This window comes from Sus scrofa, chromosome 14 (genome assembly GCF_000003025.6).
Source record: "Sus scrofa isolate TJ Tabasco breed Duroc chromosome 14, Sscrofa11.1, whole genome shotgun sequence".
Classification (NCBI taxonomy): Eukaryota; Metazoa; Chordata; class Mammalia; order Artiodactyla; family Suidae; genus Sus; species Sus scrofa.
The window spans coordinates 109,901,015-109,918,652 of record NC_010456.5 but is presented as its reverse complement, the minus strand read 5'-3'; the positions used below and the strand labels follow the sequence as shown (position 1 = coordinate 109,918,652).

At 39.7% G+C, this 17,638-nt stretch overlaps 1 protein-coding gene and 1 long non-coding RNA gene across 4 annotated transcripts in view; one reads left to right on the top strand and one right to left on the bottom strand.

Annotated features, from left to right (window-relative positions):
- LOC106508431 overlaps window positions 1–17,309 on the bottom strand; it is a 65,145-nt gene extending 47,836 nt beyond the window's left edge. Inside the window, exon 1 of the long non-coding RNA XR_002338324.1 lies at window positions 11,683–17,309. This is a non-coding gene — a long non-coding RNA (uncharacterized LOC106508431). The remainder of the gene's footprint in view (window positions 1–11,682) is intronic.
- Window positions 1–17,638, top strand: part of HPSE2 (heparanase 2 (inactive)) — a 704,554-nt gene that overhangs the window by 550,412 nt on the left and 136,504 nt on the right. For all 3 annotated transcript variants that reach the window (XM_021072269.1, XM_021072270.1, XM_021072271.1), the window contains exon 7: window positions 749–842. In XM_021072269.1, the coding sequence (XP_020927928.1) occupies window positions 749–842 (94 nt within the window). The remainder of the gene's footprint in view (window positions 1–748; window positions 843–17,638) is intronic.

Here is a 17,638-nt window from a genome sequence, read left to right as displayed (position 1 = left end):
GATCCCCACAAAGCTGGATTGATCTGTTTTGGTTAAAATTAACGACATAGTTTTAGCACAACTTGATGTTTCACTTAAGCTACCTTACAAAACCTGGGACACCACCACACTGATGAGTGCCAGACTTGTTGCTATATAAGAAAAGGGCACTTGGACATTAATCTGGCTGATTTATTTATGTATTCATTTATTTATTCTGGAGGTGGAAGGAGGTCAATTACAAGGTATTGCCCAGAAGTGAGCTAGAGATGAAATATTTGAGACCGACTCACTGCACTAAATCAGATTTTTGTGCTTGATGTTTTCTTATTTAAAGGGGTGGAGACCTTTCAAAATGTTTGAGTATTCTTTCAAACCTTTCACATACATTTATTACTTTAGAGTGGGAGTAGGAATGATATGGGAAGGGTTTTAAATTACTTGCCCTAGAGGGGAAAGCAAAGCAAGCTTTCTTCCATTACCCAATTTTTGTTGCATTTTCCTGTGAGTTCATATAGAGCAATATATGCAGTTTCAATGGTGGTTCAAAAAAGTCACAATATTAGCCCACAAATGAAGGTAGGTAAAGATGAAGAGGAAAAAGGTATATTATTTGTTTGAAAAGTATCCAGGGTCTCAAAACTTTTTAGGATGTAGAACCCAAGTGAACCCTGAGCTGTTTCCTCAGGCAACACAGACTTCTGGCTAGAGAAGTATATTTGTAGTCTGCTTTAGATCTTATCTGATTCTTGTTTTATTTTTATTGCAGTTGCTACATTGATGGCCGGGTGGTCAAGGTGATGGACTTCCTGAAAACTCGCCTGTTAGACACACTCTCTGACCAGATTAGGAAAATTCAGAAAGTGAGTAGAAGTCTCCTGGGAAGAAGAGGAGTGAGTTTGGCGGTAAGGCGAGGAAAAGGTCACAAGGTTCCAGCTGGATGTCAGCACTGTGGGTAGAAAAATAGTGCAATCTGGAAATGCCTGGCCAAGAGCTACCTCTCACAGTTGATGATTTTATTTATTGTTTTTCACATTGACAAGGGTGTGAATGTGCTATATCCAAGGTTAAAAGCTTCTCTATTTTAATAAATATTTTGTAACAGTGGGCTTCTAAACTCTAAGTTTCTTAAGGGAAGAACAGGTTTACTTTCTTTTTGCAGGAGTTTATTTTGGGTTAGTTTGAGGAAAAAAAATGATTACATTCTGGTAGTGGAATTCTGGTCTGGGGCATTGACAATTCTGAGCCACAATTACAGTATTATTAGATGTCTTAGTAAGAAGAAACATCTCGGAGTTCCCATCGTGGCTCAGCAGTTAACAAATCCAGCTAGCATCCATGAGGACATGGGTTCAATCCCTGGCCTCACTCAATGGGTTAAGGATCTGGTGTTGCTGTGAGCTGTGGGGTAGGTCGCAGACACGGCTCAGATCGTGCATTGCCATGGTTGTGGTGTAGGCCAGCGGCTACAGCTCTGATTTGACCCCTAGCCTGGGAACCTCCATATGCCATGGGTATGGCCCTAAAGAGACAAAAAGACAAAAATAACAATTTAAAAAAGAAGAAGAAGAAACATCTTATTTTTGTAGAGATGTGGTAGAAGCTAGATTAAATTAAGCAATTACCTGTAGGTCCTATTAGCAAGACATCTGTGGTCAATAGTTCTCAAACTTGAATATGACCAAAATCACCAGAGGTTACTCATAAAGTTTCCAGTCTCACTTCTGATGTTCTGATTTAGTATGTCTGAAATGGATCCCAGACATCTCTATTTTTAATAGTTATCTGTCAAATGATTCCACCCAATGCAGATCACATCTTGAAATACACTAGAATAGTTAATTCTGAATTACAAGGATCTTATGTCTACATTTCCATCTCCCTTTACAGAATGGTGATATCACGTCTTTAGTTGCCTAGTCAGGCCCTCTTCCAGGGAATCAAGACCTTTTGAACACTTAACGGTCTCCTGAGGAGATTAAACAAATCTTTGCAGAAAAATGGCAATAGGTAGGCCCCCATTAATATGGGATACATGAATAAATGAATGGGCAAATAAATGAATTGCTCATAAAATTAGCTGTGAAAGAAAATCAGATTTGGAGCAATCTCAGAAAAGCACTTTTGATTGCTAAAGTGGAAGACTTACACTTTTTATATTCATACCAATATTTTAACAAATAGCCTTTGAGTCTCTAGAGGCTGAGAGGGCTCAGGACTTCTGGATTTCTACATCCCAATCTGATCCCTCTGGGTATTAGGTACATTGACCAGCACCATTATCTGTTACTGTCTCCTCATAAGCAAAGCCTGGGAGAAGTAAATGATCTGGCGTACTCTACCAATCTGTTTGACATTCATTTGGTATTTAATATTCACTGAATTCTTAGCAACTACCAGGCAAAGTGCCATGTGCTGAGGATACAAAATGGAATAAGACATGGTCCCTGCCATTGAGGAACTCACAGTTTTAAGGTTTAATACTTATTTTGAGCAGGTTGAAAAACATATTACCTAGTGTAGTAGAATATCAACCTGTTGAACACTATGGTTTTCTAAACATATTATGCCAGTCCAATATTAGGTATCACTGTCTATAAAGAGAAGGAAATTTAATTCATTCATTTGTTCATTCTTTCACTCAATAGATATTTGAGTGCTTATGATGTTCAAGGTATTATTCTATGTTTCTGTATTATTACAGTGTACAAGATCAACAAGTCCCTGTATTTCTGGCTTTTCTGGTTTTGAGTCTAATGACTCAGTCAAAGGGTTGTCTTGGAAGAGAAATTATTCAGTGGTATCATGGCACTGAGAATAAAGGTTCTAACTGTCCTCATGTGATCCTTTAAGTAGAACAGGTAGCTCTAGGTCAAAACTAAGACAAAGATGCTGGGAGTTTTTCCCCACTACTCGTCACCCTCCACCACTGTACCACTACACCATTTTTTTTACCATCAAGGAATTTCAGAGACTGAAATAAGTAGCTAAGCTTCCCTCCTGATTTGTCCAGGCAAGGGCAAAGAAACTTAAGGAAAAGAGTGCAAACCCTATGCACAGCTAAGATTCAAACCTTTTAAAACAAGTCTGATGGATTTGGAAGGGGAGAGCCAAGTGCAGTTGCAGGAAGTCGCAATCAAGGCTCCAAGAGAAATGACCTTTATGCAGAAAGTACCTGGCAGGGGATGACTAGACTCAGTAGTGGGCATGGATTCACTTTTGGCTACTCCAAATAGAATATGCTCAGAGGTCTCCTCGGGCTAGGTTCCTGTTCTGGTTATGTCTTGCTGTTGGCAACAAATTACCCCAAAACTTAGTGGCTTCAAACAACCACTTATTATGACGATGGACTCTGTGTGTCAGGAATTCCTATAGGGATAGGTTTTCTTTGCCCCATTAGCTCCAGCTAGAAGGCCCAAAGCCGGGGTGACTCAAAGCTGGAATCATTCGAAAGCTGGTTTACTCCTGTGTCTGGTAGTTATTTGATATGGGTTGTCAACTAGCACCTTTGTGGACTGATAACCAGAATACCTACATATGAACTCTTCATACAGCCTGGGCTTCCTCCCGAGGTTCTAATGTCAGATGCCCAAGAGAGAGAGAGCCAGGCGGAAACTTTATCACCTTTTCTACCTTCCCTCAGAGGTCATAAGGTACACTTCAACCACATTCTATTCATTGAGATAGTCACCAAGACCCAAAGAGATTCAGGGTGAGTGGAAATAAATTCCTCTTGATGGGGGCGTGGTAAGGTTTTGAAAGGGCTTATAGGACCAGAAATGCTTTTTTCAATCATTTTTGGAAAATACTATCTGCCAAACTTCCATCCTCCTTGTTTCATTGAGTAGCCCATTCAGCTATTTCTCTGACTGGTTTTCTTTCTCCAACTCTGTTTTACAAATTTGCCAAATAATTGCCTTAAATGGGTGTCTGCTAGAGGTGTTGCTGAATCCCAAATACCTTGAGATTTGATTCATGGGATAGACCTTGTATTGGCAGCAGCAGCCTGGATCTAGTTGTTAGGGCCTCCAGGATGAGAGTCTCTCACCACAGCACCAGATCAGATATGCTATGTTTTGGCCTGCTCTGGGGAGAGCAGGGCTGGGAGACCAGAGAAAGGTCACCAAGATTTGTCAGTTGAAAAGTTTCTTTGGCTGTTCCTGAAGTCCCCTGAAAGTAGGATGGAGATGTGGGGAATTAGAGTCCAAGGTACCAACTGGAGTAGAGTGGTCAAACTTCTTTCTTGCAAGTCCACAAAACTAGGTTGGAAATGGGCCAAGTGAGATTTTAAGGATGAAGGAAGAACCCTCATCCAAGAGCTAGCAATGGAATATTTTTTCTCCATTTTGAGAAGTTCAGAGAAGTCCTAATAACTTTTACTTAGGTCCACAGTTATGACAAAAGGGCAGATTCCCCACCAAAACAGATTTATGTGAGATTGGTTAGATAAATCAGTGGTGAAGATGTCTGAACAAGAGATAGGATGTAGGATTTGAAGTCTGGTGGCTTGAGTTGTATGTCTTTGGGCTGGTCACTTAACTTTTCTGAATTTGTTTCTTCACAAAATGAGGATGCTAAGAACCATGGTCAGCCCTCCATATCAACATCCGTGTGTTCTGCCTCTGTGGATTCAACCAACCACAGATCAAAAATATTTGAGAAAAGAATTCCAGAAGATTCTAAAAAGCAAAACTTGAATTTGCGATGTCCTGGCAACTATTTATATTGTATTTCAACTATTTTACAGAGCATTTACTTGTATTAGGTACTATAAGTAATCTAGAGATGATTTAAAGTACATGGAAGGATATGCATAGGTTATGCACAGTCCCTACACCATTTTGTGTAAGGCACTTGAGCATCTGCAGATTTTGATATCCACAACGGTTCCTAGAACCAATACTCAACTGATAGGGACCAATGTACTATTCTCCTTCCCTCTTAAGTAGATTAGGAAGGTCACATGAGGGCCTGTTTTGTTAATTGCTATTGAATACTAGGTTCTTATTGCTATTATTATTGTTTCAGTTATTTTGGTTACTTTTAATAATAATTTATGTAACTGGAGAAGCTTCATGTTACTTATTTATCCTTAATTTATTCTTTGCTTTTTTCCTCTTTCCTATTTCTTTGAACCCTGGAGAATATGATAGGCAATATTTCTGGCACCTGAAAGGCAGTGGCTCAATTGCTAAAAACAGCTGTGGTTTCCAATTTGGAATGCCACTTAAAGAAGTCTCAGTTTTCTGAGCAGTGAGTTAATTCTGGTTGTATGAAAACTACATGAAGCATTTGAAAGCCAGAGACAATGTTTGGACAACCCACTCCTCTGGATGACCCACACACTGTTCCTTCCATTAGAATGAATATAATCATCTATATTTTGAGAGATGAGTGAAGGGAAAGAGTTGAGAATCTCGCGATGCAGGCAAGAGTCAGATGGAAAAGTGAGAGATGTTTAGGATATAGTGCAGATGGTATAGTGTGAATAGCTGGGCTGACTCCAAAACAATGACATAAGAACCAAGAAGAACCACATTGGCTTAAATCACTTGGACTCTATGATTTGCATCTTCATCTCCTAGAGGAATCAGAGGAGGAAATAACACTTTTTGATATTATTTTTAGCCATTCAATAAGCATGAGAAGGAGTTGGTGAAATCCCAGTCATAAGGGAAACATTTCCAAAAGTACTGTCCTTATTATTGCATTTTGAATCATAAACTGAACACTGGCTTCCCTAATATTTGAAAATATCCTTCTTTGCTCCTTTCTTTCTTCTCTTCATTTATCAACAGTTAATAACATTTTTAGTATCTTCCAGCCCCCTGAGGATAAAACAGTGATCAAGACCGATGTGGTAGTTGTTGTCCTCATAGACCTTACAGTCTAGTGGGAAAAGAATTAACAAAACAAGCAGTGATCATAAGATGTGATGACTCCTGTAATAGGGAACATATAGGGTGCAATGGGAGCCAATGGTGGGATGTATCTACCTTAGTTTGTAAAAGAAGGGAAATCAGAGAAGATCTTCCCAGAGGAAGTGACATTTAGGCTAATATCCAAAGGATAGGCACTTCTCATGTATGCAGTTCTTCTTACAGTGTGATCAGTGGACTCCTGGTGGTAGATGTGTATGGTGGTAAGAATGGTTTATATGGTTTATAATATGACCATGATCATCCTTTTGTCAATATCATCATTGCTTAAGATTGTTTATAATACTTAATAAAGACGAACTCTTTTGAAACCTCAGTAAATGCAAATAACATTATGCCACTTTTTCTAGTGTGTCTTAGTTCCAGGATCATGGAAGTAGGTTAAAACAGAGGAATATTCAATCCTTTTGATGTAACATATGGATTAAAAAAGAGACTTTTGTTCTCAACCAACTTTCTGGTTTCTCTACTTATTATGTTAAAGTATATCAAAGGAGAAGAGGGTAGGGTAAAATAATAACACTAACTCTTGAGTATCATAGATTAACTGGATGCACGATTAAAGGATTATGAGGACAATGATAATGTTAACATTCTCCAATAAAGAAAACTGGAAAGTGAAAATGTTTTACTAGGGTAAAACAATAATATCACCACTGGAAAAAAAATTAGTGTTTGATGGATTCATTCATTCAATAATGTTGAATGCTTATTTCCATCTGCCAGTGCCTACTGCGGTACCCATAATTTGGCAAGTGCTCAATCAGTGTGAGAAGGAAGCAGTTAGGAGGGGGGGGCATGAATGAGCAGAGTGAAATAGTGAAAGAAGCATAAAAGAAACAAAGTAATGTCATGGTCTTAAGCACAGTTGGATCTGGTAGCTCTGCTATTCACAGGTGGAGGAATCTGCTACTAATTTTGTACTACTGAATAGGTAGAAGTTGATTTAGGCAGTGATAAACAGGCTATATCTACAGTAGCCATTGTGGGAGAGTATCCTTTGGGTATGTGTTTTGGAGTGAAGGAACGGTCTCTTTGTGTCTCAAAGTAACATTTCAGTCATTTTGCTAATGCCAGATATTTCACTTTAGAAAAATAATTTTTCATTCTACATTACGAAGAGGATGCAGAATGTAAATAATCTGAGAAGAGGTAAACTACACTGGCTTAAGTCACACTAAGGTGTTAATATCAAATAGATGTTCTCTTCCCAAGACCAGGTTTTGATGGAGGGGAAGGGAAATGCAGGCCAAGGAAGGAAGTATTCAAGAGAGGCAGAGGAGCCACACTAATACCTTATGGCATCCAGGGATGATTCTAAGCTTTATGGGGCTGGAAGCTTGTACAGTGGGGACCTCTTCTTCAAGAAAAAGAAAACAAAACAAATTTGCATGTTTTAGAAAAACATCTTACCGTATGAACACATTACTAGGGTCGTTCCCAGGACATTAGGAGTGGTCTGTGAAAGTAGAGAGCTGGAAGTTTAAGCTTCATGAGCTTCCCAGTAAATGAATCCCTGTGACTGCACTTATCTCTGCCTCTGCAAATAGGAGACTATGACCTAGGGGTCACTTTGGTCCTTATCTTTCATATATAAGACACTGCTGATAAGTAGGGGAATCCAGCTAGGAAGGTATGTTTACCACATAGGAGCTCCAAAATTTCAGTCATTGTCATTCCATGAACCATAATTCCTCAATTCTTAAACATAAACAATTATAAAATTCACCATCAATTTAATAACAGGTGGGGAAGAGAGTAAACACCTGGCAGGTTTCTTTTAAATAGCAACTGAGAAAAACATGATTTCAAACCATTCAAATGTGAAAAGTCCATTTTCAACTTACAGAAATAAAGTGATTATATTACCTTTTAGGTTACAAATGTCACTTATTGAGCGCATCATATATTACCAACCCACTGAAGAAACCAGTAGTTTGCTCAAGGCCACACTTGCTAAATAGTAAAATTAGAGCTCCTAACTCTGAGGCTGACACTCTATGACATCATTCTGCATCTCCCATGCTTGTAAATCATTAGTTTTGTAACCCATGTAATATTTATATCCCTGACCAGCTGAGATTAGGAAATCTGTTTTTTTTTTTTAAAGAATACCCAATGTTCCTAGTGAAGAATTTCAAACTGACCCCTCAATGAGTTGATAAGTCTAGGGTGGGTGTCCTAGAAGTGAGGGCTGAGTGAAAGTTGGGTGCCACAATATTAGGTAACATCTAATATTACCATGATGTGAGAGAGTAGAAGAGGACAAGGATTTTCAGGGAGTGATTTTCATATTCATTTACTGGACTCCATTCATGTTTAATGTATACAGGCTGTGTGGCCATGTATACTGTGAAGTCTTGTGTGGAAGGCAATAACAATATGAAGGACATATTAGGGGAATGGCCCTGGGAACAAATTGCTAGTTGGGCCAAAAATCTTCTGGATTAAAAGGCAGTCACCGGGGTGGGGTGGGGAGCGCAGGGGAGACCTTTGAATATTTCCACATAGAAGTGAAGGGATTATAGGGTTTGTCTTGAGTGAGAAGAAATTACTTCTGAGGCTGGTAGAACCTATGACTTGTCAGTAGTAGACTGTCCTGTAAGCCTGAGGGGTTGGTTAGTCATAGGTAGGACTGGAGAAATAAGGAAGTGATTTGTGTGCAACTAGCTGTTGTCCAGTCACTTCCCCCACCAGCACTTACCCTTGAACATAGTCATTGCTTTGAGTCTGTGAAACTTTCTTCCTCATTTTCTTGCATGTGCTCCTAATTTCCTTGCCTCCCCCTGTGACTTTCTTTTTTTGTGTATATTCTTACTTAAATTTTATGTTTTGTTGCAATTACACTCAATTGCTTGTCTGCGGTTTGAGATAACAAGAGCAGAAAATGCAATTTTAAATTCTAAAAATGACACAGAAACAGAAGCCACAAATTAAAAATTGATCTGATACCAAAAGAAAATGAGCAAATACAGCAATCCGGAACAGGGAGATGATAAAAAGAAATTATACAGAAAAAAATTAATGAAACTGACAGGAAGTACATTAGACAAGAAATAAATCTGGAAGAATGTGATGAGGTATTAGAATGACTAAGCCCAGAATAGCCCAGCTTGTCTAATCTGAGAAGGGCATATTAAATATGGAGGCAATTTAGTGAACCAGAAGTTTCTAGGTCTCCTCCAGTAGGAAAATTCAATTAGAAAGTAAGCAGAGCCCTGAACTAGAATTGTGAGGACTTTCGTTTGCTCTTATGGTTCTGAGGTTATTAGTTATCTTCTCTGATACTCAGCCTTTCCATTGGTAAAATATTATCTCTCTCGCTTATTAACAAACTATTGCATTGTCGTCTTATTTAACAAGTATTTAATAAGCAAAGTGACTTCAAGCATTCTATAGGATGTACAAAAAGGAAAAAATGTAGCTTTCTTAAGCTGCTTATAGTGTAGGAGGCATAGGCAAACAAAAAAATTACAACTCAGGGTAATAAGGTCAAGGATAAAGCCAGGTTCAAAGAACTTCGGAGGACAGAGGAAAGAATTAATATCCTGAAGTTTTAAGGAAAGTTTCACAGAGGAGATAACATTTGATATAAGCCATAAAAAAAAAAAAAAATTTCAGACAACATGGGTGGGGAGTGGGTGAGGGAGAAGGTGATCAGTAAAAACCTAAAAGAAGATCAGGTGGTTGACTGGTGGTGAGTCCATTCTGTGTGGTGAACCATAGGTCTTGTGCAGAAGGGAGAAGAAGTAGCTAAGGGGTGGTTATGAAGGGCCTCAGATACCAAGTTAAATAAAGCAGTTGGCATCAAGTCCCATGAATTGGTGGCTCTCACCACCATTTCTCCATGTTTAATATACTCCCATGGGTAAGTGGGTTAAATAGTCTATATATAGGCTGTGTGTAGTTTATTGGCTTCTTAGATTTTTTTTTTCCAAGTTAAGGAAACATTTCATAATTCCAGTGAATGAGAAGAATGTTACTGTGATAATTTTAAATTTACTTTTTAAAAAAATAAGTCATTCCCCAAATCACTGCTTTCCATATTAGCTGAAACAAGTCACTCAGCACATCTGCCAGCTAATCACACAGACCTCTCTGTGAGCACATGATTGAGGTCTGTTCCTGGTATAGGGAGCCATAGAGGTCCTAAAGCTAGAGAGAAACTTGTCAAGTTAATAAACGGAGCAATGCAGAGAGTAGGCTTGAGAAAGATAGACTTACAAGAAGACCAAGGGAGAAATGCTAAGATCCAGAACTCAGGATGGAGCAGTGAGAAAGGAGAAGTTAGAATGGTTTGCTCTCCTCTTCTAACATAGGGAACTTAGAGTCAAAAACACAAGAAGGATGAAAAGGAAAGTTGGAACACTGCTGAGCTCTCACCTGGACTTCCTTTAAATACAATACGGTACAAGGCAGGAGCACTCCAAGAAAAGTTATGTGCGTGGGTAAGGTTTAAGAAGCTCCCTGAAGCTATTCAGCTCCTTCTAACCAGTGACATAGGGGACCAGTTCTGGTTGCTTTAAGAGCTACTGCTCTTCCTGAAGTCCTGAGGAAGCTTGATTTCCAACTAGATGAGATGCTGGAATTAATAGACTCCAGCTTCTTTTGGAGGGTGGGCCTCCTGCCAGGGCTGATTAGCCCAGCTGGGCTGTCCACTATTCCTGTTTTATTGCTTCCTTTCTCATTAAGGAAGGTGTTGGGTTTGGATAACCATAAACAACATGTCTGCTGCTACAAGACTACTGTCACTTGCACAGCCAGTGGCTGAAACCAGGTTCTCGGGAGTCCTTTTTGAAGATGTAGATCACAGTTTTGGAAAAACAGGAAAAGGAAGCCCTGATCTGAAAATGGGCCGCAAAAGTGGTTATTTTCCTATTTTTACTGTTTTTTCTTAGGAAAAAAAAAAATTCAAAATGGAAGGAGAAATAAAACAATGAAAAATCAGTGCTGTTTCTCTCACCCCTCCTTTCTCAATATAGCCACACAAAGCAATCCTGATGTCCTCAACCCCTGAAATGTGAGGGAAGGGGGCTTGAGAGTTTCCCTTCATAGCACTCTGCCCTCCACAGGTCCAAGGATTCCAAGCACTGGCAGCTTGCTGAGCTGTTCTGTGGGTGTCTCCAAACTCCCTTGTCCACGTGGGCCAAGGGCTGAAGTCTGCTGGGGATGGAACTTTTGAAAGGCGCCATCCACTCAACTCCCCTCCCCCTTCACTTCAGTGACCTCAGCATCTGTGTTTCTCCCTTCACAGACTACATGTTCCTTAGAATAACCTTCGTTGGTACATCATTTCTCACCAAGAACTGTACCTTGTTCTTTCCAGTCCTCCAATTTTCTCTCTTCCAGCACAGGGGGGAATCATATTTACTCAGAAAACCGCAGTGTTGAACTGTAGCCCTCAGTTTCTTAGTTTCACTTTCTAAGGGAATTTTGCAGCTGGTTCCATATGCTTTTCCTGATTTTTTTTCCTCTCCTCTTCTGCCCATACTGATTTCCGTTCCAGTCCCAACAGCACCCAGCCTCAGTACCTCCCCCACATGTCACCATAACGGTCTGGTCTTCTCTGCTTCTGGTAGACACACAATTCATAAAGCCTCTTACCATGTCCCAAAGGATAAATGGTCAGAAAACCCTTGTTGCTTCATACCAGCTACTCCCAGAACATTTAACATTAATACTTTCTAGGAATCTCTCCCTCACGTTACATTTCATATAACTGGCTTGGTTTTGTGTCAAAGTTCTTAAAAAAAAAAAGTCCTACCTTCTTTGTGTGCGTGTGTGTGTCCTTGTGGCTTCTCTAGGAAAGGACAGGAATTCCTGTGCTGTGTGAACTACTCAGAATGCTAATTATGTTAACGGAAGTTTTCCTTGTGCATTTTAAATTCTAAAGAGGCCTTTGTTTGCTACTTAGCATACATCTGGTCTGTTACCTACCATATCCAAAAGAAAAGCAACCAACTCCAGTGTTAGATCCATCCAAACAATCTCCTGTGCTTTGGACAAGGAGAGTGGTCTAGGTAGCATTTGGTTTACTTTAAGAGCTTACCATATGCTAGACACCTTTCCAAGTGTTTGACAAATATTAGGTCACTTAAATATCAGAAAATTCTCCCTTACTATCCCAATTTTAGAGCTGAGGAAATTCAGGCACAGAGAAGTCAAACAGTAAGTCAGTAATAAAACAAGGATTCAAACACAGGCAATCTGTGTGCATAGTCCATGCCCCTAACCGCTAATCCATGCTGCATCACCAATTATAAGAAGTTTTAGATTGTTTCATTCCAAATCTACCTGCAAGTCAGAAGAGAAGTGAGATAAACTTTATTTACAAAGTGTCTGTGTCCTCGCAGAGTCCTGTGTACATAATAATTTATAAATCCAACCATTTTGGGGAATCAAGTCCTCATTTAGGACCTGGACTTTGAACTCCTTTTGAAATACTATACCCATCTCATACAAATTGCTGTTCTGAGTTGGGCATGCCACCTTCCAACTAAGAACTCGTGAAAAATATCCTCATAGAATCAGTGGTAGATACACACATGATTGTCTCCTTATCTTTAACATCTGGACGTTATGGTGAGCTTGATATGGCATAAAACCCTGGGTATCCAAATTACACCGGATGGTGATTTGCCTTTCCCACCTCTGGGATTATTGGGCTCCAGATATAAATTACCTTTCCTCCTCTAAAATTTCCATCTTTCAAAATTTAAAGGGCAAACCCCAGGCCTGATAAGCTGAGCTTTAGCAGATAGACCCGAGTTGCTCTTTCTGGATCTTTCATGCTGTTGTAGGTTTTCATCATACGCCTTTATATTTCATGATCTCAAAGGTTGTTTTTGCAATCAGCATATTGCTTCCAATTTTTTCACCAGTGTAGTTGCCCTTTCTTAGATCATATAACTTCTTTAAAGGATGGCAGTTTCCTAGGAGCTTGTGCATTGGTAGGTTTGGAATCATACTGACTTCTTGGTGTGACTCGAGATGGCAATATACCGTTAAACATTTACTCTGTGCCAGACACTCTGCTGGGAAGTAAATAGAAAGCAAACAGAACGAGATCTCTGCTCTCAAAGAGCTGATAGTTCAGAGTTTCTAGGATGTATTACATAGATTTCTGGACTTGTTTTTTTAGATCATAAATGGTAGTTCATAATCCCACCACCAAACTGTAGCTATATTTGGCATTAGTTCCTCTGAATTCATCACCACATGAATCCTTACCTGCTACATCTGTGCCGCTTCCGGCTACCTCTCAGGAGTTTCCTGTGATTGGCCTAATTTTATGTATCCTTTGACTTGTGCTGGGGATCTTAACCACAACCCTGTCAGGTATTACGCAACACAGGTGAAGAAATTGAAGCTTAGATCCCTCCAATAGCTTTCCATCACACTGGGAGTAAGAAATACTCCTTTCTTCTCTGACTTGTTTTTTAAATCTTTCCTTCCCTTACTCACTACACTCCAGATGGTCTTCCTCTGGTTCTACAAACAGCAGTCCTGTTTCTCCCTCAGGTCCTCTTTCCACATGCTGCTCCTTCAGATCCATCAAAGAGCCGTCTCCCTCTTCACTCAGGCCTCTGCTCAGATACCGCACCTTTCATGCCTCCAAACACTAATCTGTGCTGCTCCACAAGAACAAGAAGTTCTGGATTGTTTCCTTCCAGATCTTCCTGCAAGTCAGAAGAGAATTCAGATGAATTTTGTTTATACAGTGTCTACATCCTTGCTAAGTCCTGTGTACACAGTACTTTATAAATCCAACCATACTGGAATCAAGTCCTCGTTCAAAAGAGCTAGAGGGGCCTTTCCTGACCACTATCTAGAGTATCGACCTTCCGCTCCTGCCAAGGCACTTTCTGTCAGATTACTCTGTTACATTTTCCTCCTAGTATTTTTTATTTCTAAATGTATGTTTATGTGTTTCTTGTCAGTCTTCTCACTTTGACTAAAATATAAGCCAGTGAGAACAGAGACATCTCTTTCATTCACCATCTGCTGCTAGAGCTCTGCTTGGTGTATAGCAGGTGCTCAATAAATATTTGTTGAGTGAATGAATAAATTCATTTGATAATGCCTTAATGTTTTTGGATGCACATCTTTAGACCTTTTTTAGTCTCATTTTTATATAGTCCCCTTCGGTAATTTCACCTACTCCTGTACTCTCACTGTTTATCTCTAGCCCAGATCTTTATTTCTGAGGTGACCAGCTCTGGCTTTTTTTCTGTCTCCTATATTTGTTGTTTATGTAATTTTAATTTCCATAATCAAAGATACTCTTGACCTTTGGAGAACATGAGCAAGCATTACAAAGTACTAATAATTTTAACACATTTCATATTTGGAAAGGGCTGAGATTTCTCTACTCCAAATTTGTGGCTTTACATGTTGGTGAAGAAATTGAAGTCCAAGGTAAGGTTGAACCTAAAGTCTCACAGCTGCTATGTGGTTGATCGATCCCCACATTTCCAGGGCACATTCTTCTTTCCACATTGGTTATCTGCCTATTACAGTCTGCCACTCCTTTTGCTGATACACACACACACACACACACACACTCACACACACAGAGCTTTATTGAGATGTAATTCACACACTATAAGACTCACCCTTTAAAAGTGTGAAATTCAGCTGCTTTAAGTATATTCATAGAATTGTGAAACCATCACCAACCACTATTTTATTTTAGAATGTGTTCATTACCCCCCAAAGAAACCCCATACCTATTTATATTCACTCTCCGTCTTCCTACTCCCCACCCGCCACATCATTCTCCCTTCCTTTCTCCAATCCTAAAAAAGCCGTTAATCTACTTTCTGTCTCCATGGATTTGCCTATTCTGGACATTTCATATAAATGAAAGAATAAAATATGTGGCCTTTTGTGTCTGGCTTCTTTCACTTAGCTTAATGATTTCAAGGTCCATCATCTTAATAGCATTTACTTTTTTGTTTTGTTTTATTTTGTTTTGTTTAAACGAAACACCTTTCTCCAACTGCCTCATTTTTGTATCTGTCTTTGAGCAAAAGTTAAACTCTGAATATCTTGGAAGCTAAAGGCAAAAAAGAAAAACACAAATATATTCCTCAGTTCTAGTTAGTGATAAGGGAAGCGCAAAGTTTATCAAAAGCACAGATGTTTTAAGAGGACTCATCACTCTAGGCCTTTAATTTCATCCTGCGATTCTGTCTTCTGATCATTTAGGGTGTTTTGTTCACTTTCTTACTTGTACTATTTCCAACTCTGCTTGAGTTGGGCACTCTGAGAGAAAAAAGAGAGGACCCTTTTTCTGGGTAAAGGAGGGATTTTTATTTAATCTTTAACACATTCCATTTTGACTTCCACCATTAAGTTTCGGGGTCTTTCTTCCATTCTTGATCACAATTCATACTTGCATCTCAAATTTTTGAAATATATTTACAACTTTTAGCTAAAAGGATCAAGTACTTTGCCAACTCTGATTTTAAAATATGTCTCAAATAATGCATATTCTCTAGTTGATGGAGAGAGAGAGAGCTAAGAGCTGTACCTAGGGAGAGATGAAAAAAGGAATATGGTTGCTTGCTGATGTCTACCTATGGGTTTGGGAGAAGGAAAGTTATGGCATATATATTACATCCCACATATATTTTGTTCTTTTTTTCAGAGCTGAAGTAGAGAGAATTAATTTAAAATTACATTCCGCAACTATAGCAAACTGTTATCATCAGTTCATGCAAAGCCTCCTTTTTGTTTTAACTTTCACCTTCATCTCTAATCCCTATTCACATTCACCACCCTCTTATACATGCCTTCCTTGATATATGTCCTTAAGAGAAATATATCTTTATACTCTATTTAGTGTTATTGGGTATGAATGAGTAATTACATAAATAATATTGTATCATAAATCTCATTCTGTTTCTAATTTTTAAAAACTCGCCACTAATTCTTTAAGGCCTATTTATGTTGCTGGATTTACATTGACTGTATTGCTCTAACTGCAGCATAACATTTTGTGGTATGTATCCCCCACATTTTACATTTTCATTCCTCTAGCAATAGACACCTGCCACAGTGACATAGCGAATATCCTCATAGTTGTTCCCTTAGAGACCTGAGGCAGAATTACTTTGATCTGTATGTGCAGGAGAGGCATTGGTGGGCTGTAGGACTGAAATATGATTGTCTCTATCCAGTCCCTCTTGTATATAACTAGCATCCTCTCATCTCACCTCCTCTCCTAGCCATCCCTGCAGAGACCAGAGCTCGGCAGTGCACGGACAGGGCTGCAGCCAGCTCGGTGCTGGGGCAGCAGGACCTCTCCTTTCCTGCTCTGGGACTTCTCTAAGGCAGAGGGTGGAATGTGAGGAATCTGCTCAGCACTCATTCCTGCACAATGAAATGGGGTAATAACAGCCACAAGGCTGCCCTTGACTTTTGGAAGATAGGAGCCAAGGGGTAAATGCTTCTGGTCCCCCTCCATCCTCCCCCCTACACCCTGCAACCTGGGGGAATTGTGTTCCGAGACAGAGTTCTTAGAGCTCTTACCGAGATCCCTATGGAATTGAATATAAGTTGCCAGAAGTGGTTGCCAGCAACTCATCCTTGTACTACTTTTCTCTCCTTCCCTTTTTCAGTCCCCAGTTCCTCATTCCTACTCCCTGTTATTGCTTCCTAAATGAACTACCTATAGACAAGCCTTTGTCTCAGGCTCTGTTTTCAGAGACTACCCAGCATACATTATCCCTAAGTACTGCCAGATTGCTTTCCAGAGAATCTGAGCCCAAATCTAGATAGTTGGGCCAGTCTCCAACTTGTGAATCAGAGACTGGGACATTTCAAAATTTCAGAGGGCCACCTTTTGACAAAGGGCTTTGTTTCTGCTTAGGAGGCAGCTCCCTGTGTAGGATCTTTCACCTGCGAGTCAGTGATTTTTCTTTTCACACTTACTGCAATTAATTGCAACAAGTGTTGTTGCAATATACATATACATACCTGCCTTGGTAATTATAATATACCTCTCTCAAACATTGATCTCTGCCCTCTCATGATTCACAACTGCAAATGCATGGACAGTGCACTCATCCATGGATGTGCCATAACAGAATATTAAGAAAATTTACTTCTCAATATTTGCTATTATGGAAACATTATATGGCCTGTATCTTCTATTGAAGGGTGTTAAAACTCAACTTACGTTCTTCTTCTCCTTTCACATTGTTACTCGGGAAAAAATGATCATTTCTTTGAGTGGACATGTATCAGTGTTACTGCTTTTGTGTGTGTGTGTGCCAGCTCTCTGTTTGGGGTGCATCATCAGGAAAAAAGCATAGTCCATGGTGGCCTGGAAACAGAGCATCAGAGGAATTTTCTTAAGAAAATATATGTTCCAGAGTTCGCGTTGTGGCTCAGTGATAACAAACCTGACTAGTATCCATGAGAACGAGGCTTCACTCCCTGGCCTCACACAGTGGGTTAAAGGATCTGGCCTTGCTGTCAGCTATGGTGTGGGTTGGAGATGTGGCTTGGATCTGGCATCGCTATGGCTATGGTGTAAGCCGACAGCTGCAGCTCCAATTTGACCCCTGGCCTGGGAACCTCCATATGCCTCGGGTGCAGCCCTAAAAAGGACAAAAAAGTATGTCCCTTCTCATTTAGGAACAGCTTTTAAAAATCTCATGATGGAGTTCCTGTCGTGGCGCAGTGGTTAACGAATCTGACTAGGAACCATG